This window comes from Eumetopias jubatus, unplaced genomic scaffold, assembly GCF_037043125.1.
Source record: "Eumetopias jubatus isolate StellerSeaLion01/CBP00866 unplaced genomic scaffold, mEumJub1_p1.0 scaffold_9, whole genome shotgun sequence".
NCBI classification, from domain to species: Eukaryota; Metazoa; Chordata; class Mammalia; order Carnivora; family Otariidae; genus Eumetopias; species Eumetopias jubatus.
The window spans coordinates 137,051,823-137,076,166 of record NW_028274815.1 but is presented as its reverse complement, the minus strand read 5'-3'; the positions used below and the strand labels follow the sequence as shown (position 1 = coordinate 137,076,166).

The 24,344-nt window shown below is 48.6% G+C and overlaps 1 protein-coding gene across 5 annotated transcripts in view; it reads right to left on the bottom strand.

Annotated features, from left to right (window-relative positions):
- The window catches only part of ZNF831 (zinc finger protein 831), a 92,521-nt gene that overhangs the window by 54,222 nt on the left and 13,955 nt on the right, over positions 1-24,344 (bottom strand). For all 5 annotated transcript variants that reach the window (XR_003606989.2, XM_028089116.2, XM_028089115.2 and 2 more), the window contains 2 exons: positions 10,684-14,415; positions 9,468-9,589 (listed from right to left, as the gene is read on the bottom strand). Coding sequence is in view for 4 of the 5 variants with exons in the window: in XM_028089116.2 (XP_027944917.2) it covers positions 9,468-9,589; positions 10,684-14,379 (3,818 nt within the window). In the remaining variant the exon portion in view is untranslated. The remainder of the gene's footprint in view (positions 1-9,467; positions 9,590-10,683; positions 14,416-24,344) is intronic.

Here is a 24,344-nt window from a genome sequence, read left to right as displayed (position 1 = left end):
AGAGAGGTTCCCCAAAAAGTTAAAAATAGAGCTACCCTATGATCCAACAATCACACTCTTGGATACATACCCAAACAAACTGAAATTAGAATCTCAAAGAGACAACTGCACACCCATGGTCAATGCAGCATTGTTTACAATAGCCAAGATGTGGAATCAACCCAAACGTCCATCAATGGATAAATGGATAAAGATATGGTATATGCACAAGAGAATACTACTCAGCCTTAAAAAAGAAGGAAATCTTGCCATTTGCTGCAATGCAGATGAACTTGGAAGTAGAATAAGCCAGATACAAAACAAAGACTACATGACCCCAGTGATAGCAGAAATCTAACGCAGTCAAACTCATAAAAACAGAAAGGAGAATGCTGGTTGCCAGGGACCAGAGGAAGGGGGATCAGGAGGTGTTGATTAAAGGGCACAGAATTTTGCTTGTGTGAAGTGAATGAGCCCCAGAGACCTCCTGGGCACCACAGCACACACAGCTGACAGTGCCTTACCGTATACTTAAAAATTTAAGACGATAATCTTCTGTCGGCGTTCTGATAAAAAAAAGAAGGAAAGAAGCTTCTAGAAATTACAGATAAGATTGGGACATCATATGTGAGGATGGTTTCATGGGTACATCCTTGTCTTCAATCTCATCAAGATGTATACATTAAATATGCACAGCTTCTATGTATGTCAATCATAATTCAATAAAGAAAAGACTAAAGAGCGAGACTATAAAAATGATCAAGCAGATTTGAAAAATATTTAAGTGGAACTTTTTGGAAATAAAGCATAATATACATTAACAATCAAATTTAACACTCGATAAGTCAGTAATGGGGTAGTTAAAGGAGGGCAATTAAGAGGCCACTGCCATAGTCCAGGGGCTTTTTCTCCTGACCAAGACGGTTTAACAGTAACTGGATTTATTCTCCCAAAGAAAAAACTAGGTAAATATATAAAACAATGGTTTTCAGGACAGGAGACATCAAGTAATGAAAGCAGTGATCCCTTGAGAGTAGAGAAACAAATGAGGTAAACCCTGTAATTGCTCAGCTTCCTGGTGAAGGAATTTACCAGGTCCGGCACCATCTGTTGAAAAGATTATACTTTCCTTTGAGCCTTTGGTGAAAATCAATTGACCAAATACAAGTGGCCCTATTTCTGTACTATCTGTCCCATTGACCTATTTGTCTACTTTGCTGCAAATACCATTCCGTCTTAGACGTTTTAGCTTTATGGCAAGTCTTAAAGTGAGGCTGTGTAATCAAGGTGGTGTGGTGCTTGCATCAAAAGAGACAAATAGATGAACAAAGCGTACTGACACAATTAGATGTCCACATGCAAACACAAGAACTTTCATCTATACACCACTCAATATAGAAAAATTAGGTGAAAATGGATCATAGGCTGTAATGTTAAACCTAAGAGTATAAAACTTCAGAAGAAAACCTAGGAGAAAAACCTTTGTGGCCATGAGTTAGGCAAAGATCTTGTGGTTATGACACCAAAAGCACAATCCAAAGAAAAGAATGATAATTGGACTTCACCAAAATTAAAAATATATGCTCTTTAAAAGATCCTGTTAAGAGAGTTAGAAAACAAGGCACAGACTGGAAGAAAATATTTACAAATCCCGTATCTGATAGAGGACTTAAAACCAGAATGCATAAGGAATTCTCAAAACTCCATAATAAGAAAACAACCCATTTTTATAATGGCCAAAAGATTCAGATACTTCACCAAAGAAGATACATGAAAGGCAAATAAGCACAAAAAGAGATGCTTCATATCATTAGTTGTGAGGGAAATGCAAATTCCAGCTTGTGGGACACCCCTACACACCTATTAGAATGCCTGAAGTAAAAAGAACGGCCATGCTAAGTGCTGGCAAGGTTGTGGAGAAGCTGGGACTTTCACACAGTGCTAGCAAGGATATGAACTAATACAGCCACTCTGAGAAACAGTCTGGCATCTACTACACAATCCAGACATCGCACTCTTATTTGCTCAAGAGAATTTAAAGTATATATCCAAACATTTCAGAGTCTGTTCCTTTGTCTCTGTTCTTCTGTTTGTTCATTTCGGGTGGGGGATGGGTGAAATAGGTGAAGCAGGTGAAGAGCACATTTATCTTGATGAGCACTGAGAAATGTATAGAATTGTTGAATCACTGTATGGACCCCTGAAACTAATATAACACTCTATGTTAATTATACTTGAACAACAACAAAAATAACCAACTCAGAATTTTAGAAAATAAAGTATATATCCATGCAAAGACCTGTGTCTGGATATTTATAGTAGTTTTTATTTGTAACAGCCCCAAACTGAAACAAAATTAATGTCTACCAACAAGTAAATGTATAAACAAATTATGACATATCCACCCAATGGCCCAGTACTTAGCAATAAAAAGGAATGAATTATTGGGGTGCCTGGGTGGCTCAGTTAGTTAAGTATCTGACTCTTGATTTTGGCTCAGGTCATGAGCTCAGGGTGGTGAGATGGAGCCTGGTGTTGGGCTCTGCACTCAATGGGAGGTCTGCTTCTCTCTCTCTCTCCCTCTCTCTCTGCCCCTCCCCCCATTCTCACACTCTCTAAAATAAATAAATCAATCTTTAAAAAAAAAGGAATGAATTATTAATACATGCAACATGGATGAACCTCAAAATAATCATGCTGAGTGAAAAAAAGCCAGACCTCCCAGCCACAAAGAAGAGCCTATATTGTGTGATTCCATTTCTATAAAATTCTAGAAGAAGGGAACTACTGTATAGTTACAGAAAGCACACGAGGGGCTGCCTGGGGATGGCAGGACGGAGGAGGACACATGGAAATTTGAGGGATTTTTGATACATTACCTTGATGCTGCTATTGGTTTCACAGGTGTGTACATACACCCAAACTTATTAAATTGTATACTTTAAATATGCATAACATTACAATTCAGTATACCTTAATAGAGCTTTAAAAAGAATAACTCAGGGGGTTTAGAAAATTAGTAAAGATAGATCTGAACAAAGTATCTAGATTTTAGCACAGAAAGACAACGTTATTGAAAAGAGAGGTTAAGACACATAAAAGAGAAGACCTAAGATACATTACTTTAGTGTTCCAGAAAGAGAAGACCAAGAATGGGTTTTAGAGACAATGTTTGAAGAATGATGGCTGAGAATTTTCTAGGTAGACATCAATCCACAAATCATAAAAGCCCAATGGATTCCTAATGGAATAAATAATGGTAACATACACCTGTATACATCAAAGTAAAACTACGGAACACCAAAGATTAAAAGAAGATCTTAAAAGTAGCCAGAGATAAGAGACCTCTGAAAGACAGATGAGTACACTAACAGCTGACTTTTCTGCCACAAAATAGAAGCCAAATGACAGTGCAGTAATGGCTTTGAAGTGTGGAGAGAAAGTAACTCTCAGCCTAAGGCTGTATACCCAGCAAAAACATTTTTCAACAACAAGGAAGAAATCAATGTATTTTCAGACTAATGAGAATGGAGACTTCTCTTCTTTTAGAGAAGTTCTTAAAAAATATGCTTCGGACAGAAGAAAATAATCCCAGAAGCTCTGATATGCAAAAAAGAATGAAGAGACAAGACATTTGCAATTACGTGGGTAAAATATACAGAAATGGGCTTAAAAAGACAAAAGAACAGACTTGGGAAAAAATCTGCAGTGTGTGTAATGGCAAAGCACATACACAAACCTAGAATATATACCGAAACCTACAAATTCTGGATGGGCACAGCATACAAATGTGCTAATAACAAACCGTAGCAGAAATATGGGAGCAGGGCAAATTTTCACTCACAGCTGAAGGAAATGTAAAGTGACACATCCGCTCTGAAGAGCAATTCAGAAATAATGTGTAAAGTTGAAAATGTGATTACCTTATAACCCAGCAATTCCACTTTTGGGTATAGTTCTGAGAAAACCTCTTGCATTGTGCCTAAGGAGGCATGTATGTATATGCATTCATTCACTGCAAATTAGCACACAAAAAAAATTGGAGCCAATTTCAATGCCCATAAACAGGGGAATGGACAATAAAATGTGCTATCCTCATAGGAAGGAGCACTCTACAGCACTTAGAATCAGTGAATTTGACCAACACGGCCAGACCTTCAAAAACACGACACCGAGTTTAAAATCAAACTGAGGGGGCGCCTGGGTGGCCCAGTCATGAAGCGTCTGCCTTCAGCTCAGGTCATGGTCCTAAGGTCCTGGGATCAAGCCCCGCATCGGGCTCCCTGCTCTGCGGGAGACCTGCTTCTCCCTCTCCCACTGCTTGTATTCCCTCTCTCGCTCTGCCTCTCTGTCAAATAAATAAAATCTTAAAAAATAAAATAAAATAAAATAAAAATCAAACTGAAGAATGATTAATTCAGTATGGTATTTACACACATGCTTTAAAGACTCAAAATAATTATATATATTGTTAGTGTGTACATTGACTTGCAAAGTATGAAAACACAGATTGAATCAGTGCTAAATATGTAAAACTACATAACATATATGTATATGTGTATATATATATAAATGTATAATATAAACATATACCTCATATATAAAATATAAAGTAATATTTTATTTCATTTTTTCAAAAGCTCAGAAACAAATATGACAAAATGTTAATAATTACTAATTCTGGATCATTACCCAAGAGTCTGTTACATATTTTCTGAACTGTTCTGCATTTTTAAGTGTTTTTCAAAACAAGAGTAAAAGAGAAAAGATACTCCGCTACATGGGTTTCACCATATGCACTGGGAGCTAAGGCCTATGGAGAATTCTCTGCTACTGAATTTCATTTTCTGGTGAATGTGAAGACAACTGAAGTGAAATGGGAACGTGAATAAGAAAACAGGCCTCTTTCTCAAGAAGAGAACACACGAGTGGATAAATGACAGAGAGATGCACGCATACATACATACATACGTGAGTGCGTAGACAGATACATAAATTGATGCATCATGCACATATACATCATAGACATGTGGGTGGACAAACAGACGGATAGATAGATGGAGTGGAATAATGCCCCTACCCTCAAAGATGTCCGTGTCCTAATCCCCAGAGCTGTGACTATGTGACATCCCCAGCAAAAGGGATTTCATGAATGTAATTAAGGGCATAGTCCCCAAAATGATGAGGTATCCTGGATTATCCAAGTAAACCCAATCTAAACACATGAGTCCTTAAAAATGAAAGAAGAGGCAGAAGACTGGGTCTGAAAAGTGAGACTGAACAAGAAGGAGCAGAGACCTGAAGTGTGAAAGGGACCCAACCCGCCCTTGCTGGTTTGTGATATGGAAGAGGAGCCACTGGCCAGGAGCGAAATTCTGCCAACCACCCAAATGAGCAGGAAACTGATTCTCCACTGGAGCCTCCAGAAGGAATGCAGCCCTGCTGACACCTTGATTTTGTCAGGGGAGACACATATTGAATTCTGATCTACAGAACTATAAAATACTAAGTTGGTGTTGTTCACAACAAAATTTATGCGAAACTGGTAATTTGTTATAGCAGCAACAGAAAACTGATCAGGTAGATGGTACGTATGTAGGTCAGTGGGTAGACAGATAGATAAATAGATAGATCTAGACATAGACACAGACATGGATGGATGGATGATGGATGATGGATGATCAATGGTAGATAAACCCTTCATCAAAAGTTTTCCTGTTTGGTTATCTGCAAAGTAAATATACGTTAAACAAATCCTATGTTACTATTAACTTCCGTTGTAAATTGCCCGTAGGTTACTATGTGAGAAATGGATGGATTTCAATATACTAAAGAGAAAAAATAAGCTGTGTGAAATGGCCTCCTGAACAGTGAACACGAAGCCCCTTTAGACTAGGCACTACCTTTCAGCATTTTCCCAACACTGCCCCTCAGACTGGGCACTACATCCCTGTTTCTGAAGATGGACTAAATATGAAAGAAATGGAGAGGACACTTCTCCAAGAAGCTCTATCATCCAACTATGCCATCCACCACCAGAAAATGAACTGAGTTTGAGACCTCGAGTGAGTCAAACAAATCAGTCATCTTTATCAAATATTTGCAGGCCAAATGCTATCAAACCAGTGGCTTAGTAAGGAATATGCCATTAAAGGGAACTCTTTTCTCATAAGCCCTGCATCGTATTCCCTTCTGAACACCTCCCCAGAGATGTGTGTCCTTCATTAAAAGGACAAACCTTAGCAACCACTCACCATGAGTGGTACAATGGAAGACACCGGATCAGAAAACTCAGATTGCAGCCCTAATTCCATAAGCTGGGTGAGCCAGGAAAAGCCATTTCTGGCAGACACACCCTAGGGTGATCCTATAAGTCACACCTTTGTATAATCCTCTCCTCCTGTGAGTGTGGTGGAAACTGTGACTTGCTCCTAATTAACAAAATATGACAAAGGTAAAGGTATTTTTGCTGATGGGATGAAGGTTTCTAATCAAGTAGATTATCCTGGGTGGACCTGATCTAATCCGGCAAGTCCTTCAGAAGAAGATCTCTGAGGTCAGACTTACTTAGGCAGGAGAGGCACATTCTCTCTCCATTGTTGGTGTTAAGAAGCAAGCTACCATGAACTCTATGCCTCAAAAAAACGAATTGTGCCAACACGCCATGAAGGTAATAAAACCAGATGGTGGGAGGCAGATGATGGGAGGGGGAACACTGACGTACAGAGGTCCGGGAAGTCCCGCTGCAATGGTGCTGTCTCTCCTGAGATGGGGGAGCCAGCTGTATGAGGAGCCAGAGGTGAGCTGTGTAGGAAGAGGTAGAGGGTCTGCATGTGCCAACGCTGGGAGCTCCAGGCAGCTGGAATGAACTCAGTGGAAAGTCAAAAGCCAATAAAGGCACAAATGATGGCTCAGTCATGGTTGCCCGATAAATGCTCAATGGATATAAAAATCTCAGTGGCCTCACCCTCATCTAGGATTCAGACCCCACCTTGTTCTACCCCTGAGCCAATGCCCCCTCACCTACCTTCCCACCCATGGGCTCTTGCTGAGAAGCTCACTGATGGGGGAGGCAGTTTTTGGCTCCCGCAAAGCCAGATGTTAAGACCAAGCTCAGTGTAACTCCACAGGGAGGGGCGGGGACTGAGGCGAGGTGCAGAGCACAGGTGGTGTCCACAGGGGTGGCCACTACTCAGCTCCAGCTAGCTGCTGCCATGCAGGAGGGCAGGCCCAGATTCTCCAGCGCTTCAGGTATTTCAAGACAAGCTAGAAATGCAGATTTTTATGTGAAATCTGGTATTTATTTGGCTACTAAGAGTCAAAACTTATAAATGTGGTCAGACCTAAGGAGATTCTCACCCAGGCTATGCTTGGCCCAGGAGTTGTTGCAGACGCCTCTCCAGGCTTCCTGGAGCATCAGCCAGGCACCACCAGCCTGGTTTGGGAAAGTTTCCCCTCTGGTCTCCATGGTGGCACCTGACACCTAGCAGGTGCATGGTGATGATCTGTTGTATTAGCTAAGTTGAAGTCTGGAGAAGGTGGGAGCAGTCAATGAGGCATGCATGCTTGTCCCTCACCCCACCTCTCCTGGGACCATGATTGAGGCCCAGAAACAGGCTTGCAGCTGTCACTACATGCAGTTTAGTGCGTCTTCCACATCAGTCCAATGTGGGAGATACTGACGGGGCACATGGCCACCTACCAACATCCCTGTGCTCTCTGAATCCATGAGCAGCTTCTCTTTGGTGTGGCTAGCATTCATTCCATCTGAGAACAGCACCCAAATTCTCCCTGAGGGAGCCATCCCTCCCCCACTCTGCATGGCTCAGGGGTTTGCGGTAGGACTGGATGTCCCTGTCAGACAGGCAGTGACCCTTCTTTCATTCAGCTATGAACAGCTGGGCTTCTTTGGGGAAGGATGAAATGTGGTTTGGGACAGCATGAAGAATAGCTCCTGCAAGAGTGCTCCCGGGGGCTGGCACACTGAGCATCACCTGGGAGCCTGTTAGAAATGCAGAGTCTCAGGCCCCACCTCAGACCTGAGGAACGTGTCTCAGCATCACAAGAAAACCCACACAACTCCAGGTGACTCTCATGCCCGTCACAGGCTGGGGGGCACAGGGCAAGCTGCTATCTACATACAGGCTCTGCAGTAAGACTTGCTGATTCAGGGGCACCTGGGTGGCTCAGTCATTAAGCATCTGCCTTCGGCTCAGGTCATGATCCCAGGGTCCTGGGATCGAGCCCCACATCGGGCTCCCTGCTCAGTGGGAAGCCTGCTTCTGCCTCTCCCTCTGCTGCTCCCCCTGCTTGTGCTCTCTCTCTCTCTCTGGAATAAACAAAATAAAATCTTGAAAAAAAAAAGAAGACTTGCTGATTCACATCTGGGTCCTTGGAGAGGCTGCCCGATTTGTGTCTCAGGTTCCTCAGGGGAAAAATGGGGGTCACTCTACAGTGCCCGGCACATAGCAAGCCCTCAGTGATGCCAGCTCTGGACACGTGGTCCGGCAGACAGCTGAAACAGGCAGGGGCCTCATCTCGAAGCCTGTCCAGAGGGCACATCACCTCTAGCCACAGAGGTGCTGAGCAGCTGTAGGAAAGAATTAGGAATCTGCACTGCCTCTTGAAGAATATCTCAGCTTTGGGTCAAATACTGACAATGAGGGGAGAAGGCAGGCATGTTCCAGGAAGGGGAGATTAGAGGGCCGAGATGTGGAGGCGGAATTCGGGAAAGCATCAGGGCTCTGGGTTCAGCATGTGAATCTGAGAACAGGAGACAGGGAGGCAACACGAAGTCACCCTGAGCAGGACAGAAGGCCACAGGAAAACCAGACCCAACAGCTTATCAGGCGGCACAGAGGGGCGGGACCTGGTGAAAGAGTGGCCTTGCCCCCTCATCCCCAGCAGCTAAACGGTTTTGAGCAAAGGGGCAAGACTGTCAACGATGAAAGAGTGGTATTAGTAAAAGCTGTGCGTCCCGTCTGTCAGGAGATGCTGTGCATGCACGTGTCACAGAGAAAAGTCTGGAAGAGAGCACCTTACACACACACCAGTAATGCTCCCTGGAACAGAGGCAGTACCAGGATGCTTTATCATCTCCTCTTTGCTGGCCTATATTTCCGAACTTTTCTGCAAAGGACATGTACCACTTGCATAAATAAAAAAGCAATAAAAGCTGTAAATAATTAACGTACTCTCTCCTCAGGACTTAAACGGGTGGATGTGTTCTCAACTCAGTTATTTCAAATATTTACTGGATTCCTGGCCTTGGAGAGGTGCCCCCGAAAAGCACAGTCGGGGGAGGGTGCTGTGCAGATGGGCTGATGGGGAACAAACTGATTCCTTTGCCCATGAACCTCCAGACCCTCACTCCTACACAGACCCTCTGGAACCCCTGTGAAGGTTTTCCTGGGGTTAGCAAATCGCCCCTGGCAGCTCCTGACAGGATGAGCACACATGGGCCAGACAGAGGAGGCCACACCCCCTACCTTCTGGAGCGGATGCTCAGCTTCTGTTTGCCACTCCCCCGGAACATCTTCACCTTCCTCCACGGCGGTCCTTTCTTCCATTCAGGCTGGGACACCATCCCTGAGGCCACTGGGCAGGAGAGCTGAAAATACCAGGCATGTTGGCATCATATTGCTCAAAGCCCTATGGTGTCAACTGGAGGCCCAGGGAACACCGTGGCCAGGTCTTCCCCACCCCCACCCCCAGCCCCCAACTCCACCTCTCCAGGAACCCCCGCACCTGGTACCCAATGGCCTTTTGGAGGAAGGAGGGCCCAATTGGGTCTCGGATCCCACCCGCCCTGCCCCTCGCACCCCCATCTGAGACTCAGCACATTCCTTATTAATCACCACTCTCGGGACAAAGAAGAGCCCGTAAGGGTCTGGAGTCCCAGCTCTGCCACTGTTGCCTACGGTTACGTCAGAACGGAGGCTCCAGGACCCTCTTCAGCTGCCCTGGCCCAAGACTTCCCAGAGCAGGACACAATCCAGATGTATGGACTCGCTCTCGAGATGGGACCACAAACTTACTACTGGTCACCAAGTGAGAACTCCAGAGCACTCGGCCCCTTCCCTTTTGGCCACTCCCAGGGAACTCGGACGTTAAGTTATCTGATCATAGTAATTGTTTCCTGAGTTCCTGGTATAATAACTCTTTCTCTCTCTCTCTCTTTTTTAGTTTTAAGTAATCTCTACACCCGATGTGGGGCTCGAACTCACAACCCCGAGATCATGGGTCCTATGCTCTACCGTCTGAGCCAGCCAGGTGCCTCAATAATTCTCTCCTTGTAAGAGAAGGTGTTTCACCTGGAGTCTCTCAGTAACAATTTCCAGTTTATAATCCTCTGTCACCCACAGAGCTTTCCTGGGCTGTGTTCATTTCACTTTTTGCTGCTGTTACTGGGAAGCTCAGAGTTAAATTTAACGTCTAGTGATGGAAAGTATCTCATCTAGGGTCTTGGTACAGTAATTCTTTCCTTTGAAATGTATTTTTTCATTATTTTGTTTTGTGTTGCATTTTTGGCCTTTATCTATCCCGCCGTGTATGGCAGCCCCACTTCCCTTGGGAGCAGGCTGAGAAGACGGTATCACAAAGAGCAAGCGTTCCCCGGGGTGGCTTCACGCCCCCTCTCCATCATTACGAGTGTGCCAAGCACACTCCCCCAGCCCTGGGGCCCTAGGCAAAGGAGGATTTTACCTTTGATGTCTGGACCTGCCCTCCTTCTCCCAGGCCTGTCTTCGTCCATCCTCCCACCACTGCCCTGCTCACGGGCCGGGCGTCTGGACCCTTGTCCTGCGCGCTGCCACCAAGGAAGTGCAGTGCCAGGTACACAGAAGCAGCCTTTTCCTTCTGCTCTGTGGGCAGAGGCAGGCTTCGGCTCAAGCAACACCATGTGAGTCGGGGCTCAGCCCTCAATGACGGGAAAGGGCCATGGGCCCTGAAGCTCCACAGGGTCTCTGAGTGGGTACACAAGGCCAGCTCTGGCCAGCTGGGGGGCGTGGGGGCTGTGAGGAAGGAGTGGCAGGAACTGAGCCCAGCCAGAGGCCCCGAGGGAGGGTCTTCCGGGGCATTCTCAGGAGGTCCCAACTCCCTGCTAAGTGCGCAGGGACTCAGGACACCCCCAGACGGCTTGGCCCCCACCACAGTGCTGCCCGCGCAGAGGTGCCGGGTGTCAGGGGGCCCACTCTTCCAGGTGGCACACGTTGGGGTGGGCAAGAAGGAAGCTGTCTCCCTGGGGCTGCTGTTGGATGAGCCATGGGACTGCCCCGCTGCTGGGGTGCCAGTGTCCAAGTATCCTTTCTCCTCTCCCTGCACCCTTTTTCTCCTGCCCCATGGCCTAGAGCAGCTGGGGTCCTCCTGGAAGCTGTCTGCCCCACTGGGGGCCAAGCCTGAAGCCGGGCAGGGAGGCAGGAGAGTCCCCAGCCCTGACCCGACAAAGGATGCCTGTTGCTCGGGCCACCTTCTCCTGCAGACAGGGTCCTGGCCTTGTCCCGGCCCCAGGGCGACGGGAGGTGGTGGGTGGGTCTCTTCCTGAGGCAACCTGAGGAGGTACTTGGGGGGGAAGGCAGTGTCTGCCAGGGCAGCGAGGACACCAGGAGCCTGAGTGGCCAGGTGGGACTGATGCCCAAGGGACGCAGCTCTAGGACATGGCAAGATCTCTTCCCTCAGCCCCACCTGCCTCAGGGCCACAGAAGGGGCAGCAGAGGGGGCGCCAGAAAGCTCCAAGGGCCTGCTCGGCTGCCCAGCCCTGCCCCTGGCCATGCCATCAGCACTCTCATGCAGCTCCCCTGGCTTATCCCCAGGGTCACAGTCCTGGTTCTGAGATGGTGGGGACGTGGCCTGCACGGGGCCACCTGGGGCCTCTCTTTCTGTTCCCAGAGGCTCTGATTGCTCCTGGCAGCTCAGCTTCTCCACCTTCAGCTTCTTCCTCTCTGAGGGGAGCTTGTCCTCTGAGGGCTGGGGCTCCCCAGAGCTACCACTGGGCCGCCTTGGCACAGTTTGGGTCCACTGACAGGTCTCCTTCTTGTCCCCACCACCACTGGTGCCTTCTTCCATCTTAGGGTCTGGCAAAATCAGCTTGGGAGCCTCTAAGTCACCTCCCCTGAGGGGACCAGGTGCTGGAGGCAGCTGACACCCCAGCTCCAGCCTCCCATTTGGAGAAAGCAGGGGGCTCTTGCTGCCCAAGCAGGGGGGTTCTCTGCAGCTGAGGGTGGGGGGCGAGGTGGCCCTGTTCACCCTAGGCTGGTCACTGCCTCCTGCTCTGACCACCATCTCCCTCTGCTTGGGGGACTCCATCACCAAGAAGCCCTCCGGGGCCAGTGGACTTTGGCAAGGCCCTGGCTTGGCCCCCACAGCTGTGTCCCCATGGACAGGGGTCCTCCTGTCCTGGAATGGGACTGTGCCCTCATTCCCTGCTAACTCTTCCTGGAGAGGAAGGGCCAGCTCTGTCCCACTACCCAGGGTCATCTCCCTTGCCTTCTTCCCTCCATGGCAACTGGTTTTCATTTTCTGGTAGATTCTCTTGAATGTCTCATTCCCATACACCTGCCACTTGTCCTGGGAGAACATCTTCAGCTTCCTCTGGCTGCACTTCTTACTGCCTGCTCTGCCCTTGCTGGCTGCCCCCACCCCAGCAGCAGCTCTGTTTCTATCCGAGTCCTCTGCGGGCACCAGACTGTCTCCAGTGGGGGGGCATGGCAGGTCCTCCACAGCAGCCTGTCGGACCAGGGCCCGGGGGTGGCCGCTGGGAACATTCACCAGTTGGGCGGGGGCAGGCCTGGGGCTTAGAGGCTTCTGCCTCCTGGGGCAGGCGTCCTGGGGGCCCGGGGGCTCCTGCCATGTCCTGGTGCCCTCGACAAAGGGCAGTGAGTTGCTCCTGGTGATGGGCACACATGCCACAGTGGTGGAGAGCTGAGTGGGGACAGAGTGAAAGAAGAGTGGCTGTGCCTTGTCCGGGGGGGTGAAGGTGGAACGGGCCGAGCTGAGGGCAGCGGGTTTCCTCCGGCCTGGCTGCAGCGCCCGGATGTCAAAGTGGAAGGAGTCCTTGTAGGTGTAGGGCATGGGCAGGTCGATGCTGCCTTGCTTACACAGGACCGTCTTGCGGGGCCGCACATTGTCCAGCTGGGAATCGTCCACCACAGCCTGATTGTGGGAGATGAGCCAGGCGATGCGCTCCTCCAGCTGCTTCTTCTCCAGCTGCAGGCTGGGCCCCCCAGGCCCCAGGGCCACCTCCACCTCAGACTCAGCACTGTGCCCCGACAGGCTATGCAGGGGGCTGCCAGGGGCCGGCGGCTGCTCTGCGCTGTCCGAGCGGGACAGGTAGCCTGAGTCGGTGCTCTCACACTTCCGCAGCCGGCCCTCCAAGGCCTTGGCGTCCCAGGGCTTCTCCGAGGACGTGACCACTTGCTGCTGCTGCAGGGAGCACAGCCGGCTGGCAGTCGGGGACGTCTGCTCTGGCAGCTTCCACCTCGGCTGGGAGCCAGCCAGGGCAGGCCCAGGGGAGGCCGTGTGGGCAGAGTCCACGGGGGTCTCTCTGTCAGCAAATGTGGACCCTGGACAGGGAACAGCTTCCAACTTCAGACCCAGGGTCTTGGCAACAGAAGACAGGGGCATGGCAGGCGCTGGGCAGTGCCCAGCACCCTGGGTGCCTACAGAAAGGGGTCTCTCCGATCGGGCCCCACCACCCACCCTCTGGCTGCTGCTGTCCCCCATGCCATCTGCTCTGGAGCTCTCCCCAGCCTTGTCCCCCTCCTCCAGGAGGCTGCCCCCACCGCCATCAGACTCCGAGGACAGCCGAGAGTGGTTGAGGTGGGTCTGGGTGCGTCTATGCTTATACAGGTTGCTCTGGGTCTTAAAGGCGATGCCACAGGTAGCACATGGAAAGGGCCTCTCACCCGTGTGGGACCTGATGTGCTTCTCCAAAACACTGGGCTTCAGGCAATCCCGGCCACAGTGTGGGCAAAGGTACTTGCCGGCATTCCGTACCTTGCCCGGGCTCCCCAGCGTGGGCCCCAGGCCTGGCGACAGGACAGGCAGAGTGCCCACAATGTTCACGGTGAGTGCCGGGGCCACTGGCTTCCCTGCCTGGGTAGGGCCGGGTCCTTCAGGCCGCAGCAGGGGGCTGAGAATAAAGGGTATGCTGCCCCCGTCGAGGCTGTGTGTCACAGGGGGGGCACGTGGCTGGAGGCCCCCCGGAGGCACTGTGTGGTACAATGGGATGGGCAGGGCCTTCAGGAACACGGTAGGGGCCAGACCCTGCTCCGGTGGCAGAATGACAGGGCCCAGGGTCAGGTGAGATGAGACCTGCCCACCTGGGGCTCCTGGGTGTCTAGGAGCCAGAGCCGGCTGGCCCCCGGCAGGTGAGAAAGCGCGAGTGAGTTCTGGCACCTCCATCCTGCATCATCTGGGTGGTTCAGGATGCCTGGCGACCTGTGGGCAACACCAAACTTTACTGGGGGCACCTCTCTTCTCTCATCATGCAGTAAACCCTTCCCTGCCCCCACCTGGCATTTCATCACCCCACTGGAGCCTTGGTAACAATCCCCCCATAGAAATAGTTATCCCCACATTAAAGGGGAGACAGAGGCTCAGAGAGAAGTGACTTGACAAGCAGCTAATACATGGCAAAGCAGGATCTGGACCCAGGTCTGTCTGAATCCTGCCTCTTATTTCATATGCCTTAAGGGAACTCTTGACCCTTGCCCTCTACACACGGTGGGCTTGTTACTGTCATCCCTCAACACCCAGCACAGTACCCTGGGCAGAGGGGACACTTAGAAAACGTGCTGCCTTCATGAAAAAGAAAAGTCGTGTAGCTTAGCAAGGTCCTCAAAGTGCACAGTGATTCCATGCTGGGACTCGGTTTCCAGATCTATAAAAGGGGAAGAGAATCAGCACCTCCCTAGGACCTTTTTCACTCTGGAGTTCTTAGCCTCTGCTATTGGATGGAGGCAATAAGGAAGAAAACTGACCTGAAGGGAAGCCTAACAGATCCAGCAAATGAAAACAGAAGACTCCCTGCTAAATGAATTTCAGATAAATACATAATTCTTTAGTGTAAGTATATCCCAATCTTGCACAGGTCATGCTTACACTAAAAATTATGTATTATTTACCTGAAATCCAAATGTAATGGCAGCCTGTACTTTATCTGGTTACCCCACCAGGATAAGGAGCACTTCCTCAACCTCAGGATCAGGCTTGGGTCTCTGCTCAAAGGTGGGGTTTCCAAAACCCCTCCAGATCCAACTGGAACACAATCAGTTCCCTCTCAGCCAGAGGGAAGAGCTGGGCAAATGTAAGGCAAGACAGCAAGAGAGACCCAGCCATGTTCTTCAAACCATGGGAGGGAAAGCCAAATACAGTGGGAAGAGGCGGGACAGGCCCAGGTTACAGGAATGGGGTCTCCAGATGTTTCTTGCTCAGACACCCATCCCCTAGCAGCTCCATAAGCACCCTTTGATCATCCCCCAGCTCATCTCCTTCAGAAAAACAATACATACTGCAGGTTTCTGCAGCAAGCTGGGTAAGGTAGAAGTAGCGGCATGCGGGAACCGGCTCCTAACGGCTCACACCAGTTCACGCTGGCTCATGATAGCTGATTTTCAGGAACTTTGCAAGCCAGTTGTTAAACATGGCCACAATTAAGAGTTAAATTATATAAACTTATAAGTTATCTTAAAAACAAAGGTATACAACTGGATATTCACATGTAAAAGAATGAAGTTGAACTCCCTATGTCACTTCATATACGAAAATTAACTCTAAATTGACCAAAGATCTAAATGTAAGAGCTAAAACTACAAAACTCTTAGAAGAAAATGTAGGAGTAAATCTTCATGACCTTGGATTTGGCAATGAATTCTTAGATATGACATCAAAAGCACAAACAATTAAAAAAAAATTTTAATCATGTTTTATGTAATCTTATACTTTTTAAACCTGATTGTATACCAACTTTTTATTTTTTTTAAAGATTTTATTTATTTGACAGAGGGAGAGAGAGCATAAGCAGAGGGATTGGCAGGCAGAGGGAGAGGGGGAAGCAGACTCCCCACTGAGCAAGGAGCCCGATGCAGGGCTCCAATTCAGGACCCTGGGATCATGACGTGAGCCGAAGGCAGACACTTAACAGAATGAGCCACCCAGGCACCCCTATACCAATTAAAAAATTTTTTTTACCAAAATTAAACTTTTGGGCATCAAAGGACACCAAGATGTACTATACGTTGGCTAACTGAACATAATTTTTTTAAAAAGTGAAAAGACAACTCACAGAATGGAAGAAAGTATTTGCAAATCACGTATCTGTTATGTCCAGAATACATAAAGAATTCTCACAACTCAATAAAGACAACCAACTCAACTAAAAAATGAGCGAAGGACTTGAATACACATTTCTCCAAAAGGAAGGTCTACAAAGAGCCAAAAGCAGAGGCAAAGATGCTCGATACCATCAGTCATTAGAAAAATGTAAATCAAAACCACCATGAGACATGACTTCACACCAGCTCATCTTCAGCAATAACAACAAGCTAGAAATGACAAATGAGCACTGCTTATGCGAACGTAAGATGGTGAACATTTTGGAGGCTCCTCAGCAAGTTAGACATAAACTACAATATGACCTAGCAATTCAACTTCTAGGCACACACCCCAAAGAGCTGGAAATAGGAATTCATATAGAAACTTGTACATGCATGTTTACAGCAGCACAATTCAACACAGTCAAAAGGGGGGGGAACAACCCCAATGTCCACTGGCGGATGAATGGATAAACAAGATGCAGTCCATCCACACAATGGGATATTCTTCAGCCATCACGAGAGCGAAGTGCTGACCTACGATACCACAGGGACGAACCTTGAACACACAATGCTGAGTGAAAGAAGCCAGACCAAAGAGGTCACATCCTGTGTGATTCCATTTATATGAAAAACCCAGACGAGGCAAGTTCACAGGCACAGAAAGTGGATTACAATGGTTGTGAGGGACAGAGAGGGAGAATACGGGGTGGCCACTTGATTGGGCACAGGGCTTCCTTTTGCAGTGATGAGAATGTTCTGGCAGTGGTACAACATTATCAGTGTACCTGAACGCTGCCAAGATGTCCACTTTAAAATAGTTAAAATGGTGAGTTTGATGTTATGTGAATTTTACCTCAATAAAAAAGGTACTAAATACTTAAAGCTCATCACTTGCTAATCATTTTATTTCATCTTACCATTATCGGTGCTCTGGGGGTTGTTTCTGTTGACTGCGTCATCATGATGGAAATGCCACATGATGGTGCAGCACTCCATATCCTGGTATCGTCCCGACTTTGGGTTCAGTGATGTCATGTTCATAGCCTGGGACTGGCCATGGTGGGGCTATTCACACCACAGAAATCAGCAAATGCCACAAGCCAGTCTTTTTTTTTTTTTAATCCTGAAACCAACTCTCCCATTCTCTGTTCCTTATAGATCTATTTAACGTTACAGATCTCACACCACCATGCCAGCTGCCTCAAAACATTTGACAGGTTATAATTTTTTAAGGGAAGATTTAAAGACAAAAATCTTTAGAGATCAGAAGGTACTGGAATTCTTCAGAGCTGATGTCAAGGAAAGACAATGGCTTACCTCAAGGCACTGCGTCCTTCCTACTAACCGAAGAATTTTGAGATGCTTCCCAGTAGAACCATCGGATTGAGTTCCTGGCCCTGCTCACTTGGCTTGCTGGTGGATATCCCTGAGACCCAGATCCCTCAGCTCTGAGAACAGGTCACCTGGGCAGAGCTACAGGGAGATCTCCTGAAACGGTCTGTGAGAATATGGAGCACGGCGCCAGGCATAGAGTAATTGTCGAAGAAAGCACACAATTAGGAAAGCTCCACTTATTTGGGCTTCCAAGGATATGCCTTGATATTTTGAACTATTAACTCGTGACTCCTCCTCCACCCTCTCTTCCCTCCTACCCTGTCTCTTCTTCCCCCATCGGTCAGCAGGCCCCATTCATTGCTCTTGAGAAGAGAGGCTGTCTCGTGCTGGGTCCCCCAAAAAGAGATGCCATCACAAGGATTCTATTTGGGAGGTGACCCTAGGAAACACTCATAAGGGAGAGAGAAAGACGAGGTGAGGGAAGCTACAGAGTGTGTGTCATGGGGCAGGTAGAGCTTGACCCCAGGGGGGAATACAGAGACCATACAGAACACATATCTCAGTGACCCCACACAGTGAGGGAGCGGTCACGCACTGAGGGTCCTCCTGAGAATAGTGAGATGCTGGCTGTGCAGCTGGCAAGCGCACACACCGGGCGGCTCTGGGGGGTCCCACAGCACCGTCAGGCCCGCAGTGCTGCCAGAAGCTGGCTCCTACAAATGCAAGGGGAGCTGGGTAGACAGGGCTTTGCTGGAGTTGTTGTGGCAGAAAAAGAGTAAAGTCTTCTGGATTCCAGAGCCTAAACCCTAAGGAGGAAATCCATTTCCCAGTCCTCAGTTATGATGGTCCCTGAGTTAGGAGGAGGTGGGAAGGAGGAGAGGTGGGAGGAAAAGGAGGAAGCCTTCCAAAGTTGGCTTCAGGGTGAGTTGAGTGGAGGTGTGACCTGGACCCTACTCCCTGGGGCAATCAGGTGAGGGCCCAGGGCAGAGCAAAAACAGCCCACTGTGCGTGTCCAGGCAAGCAGGATGGAGGAAGCCTATGGGGTTCCCGTGCTCCAGAGTGAATACCAGAGCCCCAGGGAGGGGCCCTGGAGGGACCAGGAAAATTCCAGTTGGGTCCTGGGGGTCCTGCTTGGGGAGCTGAGGGCTGAGCACCACATGCCCCCCGAAATCAGCCCACCCATGGGGGAAGGAAAAAAGCAGCCCAGACTGCCTCAGGGAAGCACGGGGCTTCAAGACAGAAATTCCAGAAAAAGAGTGCTACATTTTTGAAACACCTGCCACGATGATTATTTTCCTCTCTCTGCAGGCTGTTCTGTGATCACAGCAAAATCAACACCCTTTAGGGGCAGCTGATCCCTGCCGGCAAGATAATGAGCCAACTAACACCTTCCTCCAGGGAGATGGCACTTTTCTCAGGGAAACCTCAAAGGGCCGCCACTAATTTTTCTCACTCTGAATCAAGGCGGTAGCAGGTCCTATTATCCTCACTGGACTAGTGGGGAAACTGAGGCACAAGGTGGAGAAGGCAGGCATGTCAGGGAAGGCTCTGGAAAGACCACCTGGTTGGCAAGACTCATTGCCAGGCGCTCGCCTCCTTGCCATCCTGAGGGTCTACCACGCAGAGAGCTTGAAGAACCCCTCACCTCCTCCATTCTGCCACATGTGCAACCCCCCACCTCCTCTGAGCCCCCCAAGGTCGTAATACTCTTTGGTATGAATGTGCAGCTTTACAGGGAGAGGCGGCAGAAAGCTGTAAGAAAGTGACTATTTCCAAAGATCCCTTTTTTCAAAAACAACCCATAAAGGGGCCTGGACAAAGGAAGAGCATGGAAATGCCACAAACAGGTTCTAAAAAATGCATGTTTGGGGCCCTGAAAGAGAAGGCTATGGAGAAATGTACCCAACGTGTTAAACACATTGAACTTTTCAGGAAGAACCTGGTGCTAAGTACACTGTTTTCACTAAAAGTTTCCCAAGCCACAGTATGTCTGTCACCTGCTGTGCCATGTGGGGACCTCTCAGGCCCTTACTTCCTCCCCATCCCTGGGTAACTGGGGTTTGCTGGAATACGGTTACTTTATTTTTTTTTTTTTAAGTTTCTCTCTCTTTTTTTTAAGTTTGTCTATTTATTTGAGTAATCTCTAGACCCAACGTGGGGCTTGAACTCATGACCCTGAGCTCAAGAGCTGCATGCTCTTCCAACTGAGCCATCCAGGGGCCCCTGGAATATGGTTACTTTAAAAGAGAGCTGTGTGCACAAAAATGTGCATGTATTCAGTGCCACTAAACCGCACACTTAAAAATGACTGAAATGATAAATTGCATGTTATGTGTATCTTACAACTTTCAAAAGGTAGAAAAAAAAGGTATGGGGTAGGGGGAGTGCTATATCATTACCCAACAAGCCAAAACCTTACACTCACACAAAAACCTGCCCATGGATATTTATAGCAGCTTTCATCATAATTGCTAAAACTTGGAAGCAACCGAAATGTCCTTCAGCAGGTGAATGGATAAACTGTGGTCTATCCAGACAATGGAATATCATCCAGCACTAAAACAAAATGAGCTATCAAGCTGTGATGGCAGATATGTATCATTATACATTTGTCCAAACCCACAGAATGCAGAACACCAAGAGTGATCCTAATGTCAACTCTGAACTTCAGTTAATAATGACACATTAATACTGGCTCGTCAACTATAACAACATCCCACACTAATGCAAGACGTTAAACGCAGGCCAAAGTGGACAAGAGTCGGCTGGGGGTCAGTGCTATGCAGGAGCTCTCTGTACTCTCCCCTCATTTCTCCTTAAACCTAACTCTGCTCTAAAAAAATTAAGTCTAGGGGCGCCTGGGTGGCTCAGACGTTAAATGTCTGCCTTCCACTCAGGTCATGATCCCAGGGTCCTGGGATCGAGCCCCACATCAGGCTCCCTGCTCTGTGGGAAGCCTGCTTCTCCCTCACCCTCTGCTTGCCTCTCTGCCTACTTGTGCTCTCCCTCTCTCTCTGTCAGATAAATAAAGAAAATCTTTTAAAAATTAATTAATTAAGTCTATTCATTTTTAAAAATTTTTTAAATCAGAACAGTGTTTAAAAAGACACGTGAAAAGACGTTTACCCTTATCAGTCAAGAAATCCAAGGTGTATACATGATGCCATGTTTTGCTTATCAAAGTAAATTAAATAAATAAATACATTCTTGTAATAACTGGAGAAAAAAGAGTATTTTTTCTTCAAACTATTATTAAAATATGTAACAGTCTTTTTAAACGTGTATCTGCGGGGCCCTCAGATGATCTCACACAACCGAGCGGTATGGTCCCATGCTTTGGGGAACGTACCTCTAATTTAAGATCTTGACCTGGGACAACTTCAGCTAGACCCTCCAGATAAATCAGATCTTCTTCCCTCTGCCCTGTGTCCCCAAGGGAGTAGCCACGGCTCCCAGAGCAGGAAGGAGGAGAGCCGGACCAGAACTGGCTCCGAGGGAGCTCTGTCCCTCTGCTGAAGGCCACACGTTTGCCAGGTGGCATCTCTGGTCAGCTATCCCTGGGGCCCGGGGTCCCTGGCTGAAGAAAGACCTATCTTCCTGGCTCAAATTCCAGTTCTGCCACTTACCCACTGTCTGGCTGCAGCAAGTTCCTCTCACTTTAGGATTCTCATTTGTAAAATGGGGATCAACATGGAAGATAAGAGAGATACTCCCCACAGGCTCTTATCACAGCATAAGTGCAAAAGGGGAACAATCTGCTAACAGTTACTGACATTTCTCTCTTTTTTCCTTTTCCAAGTTAATCAGTTTCGCTTTGGTCAGCCTAAGGCGTCTACATCTATCAGCCTAAAGAGAGGAGAATTTTTCAGGTTGGTAGCAGGCATAGCTGAGCCTTATTTAGTGCCGGCCATGTGCTAGTCAGCAGCCCCAGAGCTTTACAGGGGCTGAGATGCCCAGTACACACCAGGCTTCCGCTTCAGAAGGCACTGCTGGTGTTCCAGGGGAGGGGGATGCTGAAGAAGGGAGAGACTTGCTCTCCCAAGGCAAGCTGCTGGGAAACGTGCTCCCTCCTGAAGAAGGAAGACAGAGAAACAAGGTAAGTAAGCTTCAGCTTCCTGCTTGCACAACAGGATTTCTGGTAAGACAATAATCTTGAGGGCAGATACTGCTGTTGAGGGCAAAAGGTTTTTCACAATTAGCTTCTCTCTTCATTTGACGTTTCAGGCTCCGAGACAAGAGGAACCGCACCTGGAGGTGAATGGGCCCTAAGTCCAATGACCTGTGTCTGTGTAAGAAGAGGGAGGATGCAGAGGCACACACAGTCAACGTGAAGACCATGTGACTAGACAGAGACAGAGGGGTGCAGCCACAAGCCAAGGGGCACCTGGAGCCACCAGAAGCGTCAAGAGTTGGGCAGGAGCCTCCCAAGAGCCTGCAAAGCGAGCCCAGCCCTGCTCACACCTGGATTTCAGACTTCTAGCCTCTGGATGGCGGGAGACCACACTGCCATTGTTTTAAACCTCCCACTGTCCCAGGGGGACTTGGTCACAGCAGTCCCAGGACACTCATATGGGAAACAGAAGAAAATGCTCCAATTCCTGGCCCTGGAAGATGGTGAGGGGGGCATGGGCCCAGAAGAGGAAGGCAAGCAGGACAAGAGAGGGTGCACGCCTGGGCAACACCAGGCTGTCCCCCATCTTTCTGTTGAAGCCCTCTGCAAGGAGGTGGCCAGAGCAAGGCGAGGCTGGGCAGAGGGAGGCCCCTGGGGCTCAGCCATCCTGAGCTGCCACAGGTCTTCCCGGAGGCTGGACAGGGTCTGGCTTGGGGCTGACATGGTACTGAGAAGAGGGCACCTGGTAGGAAGAACAGCTCTGTAACAAAACCCCTGAAGAGGCCCAGTGGACTGGCAGATGCCATTGTGGAGATGCTGTGGGTGGAGGAGGGGCAAAAAGATACCAGATGAGAAGACCCAAAGGAACTGGACATTTGTTTTGATTTGCTCTGCATACTGGTTAGAGAGTGGGCTTGGGAGGCAGGGTCCAAATCCCACCCTACACTCATCTGTGCTGTGACCTCAGATGACCCACACAACCTCCTTGTGACTCAGTTTCCTCACTGTAAAACGGGGAAACAGTAATACCTCCCCCATACGGTGGTGTGAGAGTTGTGTGGATTGTAAGTGCGCCTGGCCTAAAGTACCAGCTCAAAAGAGTCAATAAATACAAGTTAACTTTTCTTCTTGCCTCCCGCTAACCAGGAACAGGGCTTTAGAGAAGAGCCAGTCAACCACAGGCAAAGGAAAGGAGCGCTCTGCTGTGTGTGTGTCTGAGCCGCAGAGTGAGCTCTGTTTCTTCATACCATGAAACTCTTCCAGAATCGTTACAGTTACTGGCTGTATATTATTAACCATTGGCCCAGATGGCCCAGTGTCCCAAACATGGCCCAGCACATAGTAGGTATTCAATAAATTAACTGTTGAATCAGTGCAGCATTGGAGAAGATAAAGAAATGGCCTAACTCCGATCAGGAGCTACGTCAGCCCCATGGCAGATTCAGTGACCCATCCAGTGACTGCCCACCCTGTCCCCCCCCCAAGAAAGAAGTCAACTGTAATCAGGGCCCAATGAAAGCAGAGGACACCCCCAGCTCCTATGTCCCCACACAGTCAGGCATGAGGGGCAGGTGAGACTTGTGTCCATGAAACTCCAGTGTAAAGAGACTCCTCACTTGACATGGACCAAGCCGTGCTGCTCCAGTCTCTCATCTCTCAGAAACCCCAAAGGTTTATACAACAGAGCCACAACATGTGGGGAGGTTGAGCAAAAATGAAAATAATCATTTCAATCTCTTGGCAATGCCCCTAGTCAACTCCGTAAGCAAACAGCAGGGTAAAATGAGCAGACTTGAAGCCCACTTGGTTCTCACGCCATGAGCACCTCACTGCTGAGCATAATCCCAGTGCTAGCAGGATTTTCCATGCACCGCGCACTGACTAGACAAGTCCCCTGCTGCATGTGGTGATCAAACAAAGAAATAAGATAAGCTTTAACACCAAAGGAAAAACTGACTGAATTTGAGGTACTGAGAAATACTGTTAGCAGGTTGCAAAAACCAGCCTCAATCCCTCACACCTCCCTGTTTCCACAGCCTTTGCAAGGGGACTTTGCTGCTCTTCCCATTAAGATCAGGGGACTTTTTCTCTACCCCTCGACTCTGGGTGACAGGGTGGCATTAATGACCGTGAGCTGGTTCCGAGCCTAGCACTCAAGAACTCTGTATGCTTCTGCTCTGCCTCAGCCATGAGAACAAGCCCCAGCTAGCCGCCTGGAGGACGAGAGACCACGTGGAGCCAAGACAAGCCTTCCCGGCGAGGCCACCTTAGTCCAGCCAGTGCCCAGCAGAGCTGCCTGCTGCCCACAGACACCTGAGTGAGCCCGGCCAAGACAAGACCCACTAGACTGAGGCCAGCCTAAGACACTGACCCTCAGCATCATAAGCTCAACAAATGGCTGTCATTTTAAGCCACTATGTTTGGGGTTGTTAGGTAGCAAGAGCTAACCGAATAGTATGATAGCAACATGGTGCCTACCTGAGGAATTTGAAGGGTAATTTTGACCAGTGGTGATTTTTGCCTTACCCCATATCCCTCATAGGCTGTGACTCCATGATAACCCACTTTTCCCAGGATCTGCTGCTGGGATAGACAACTGCACCAGC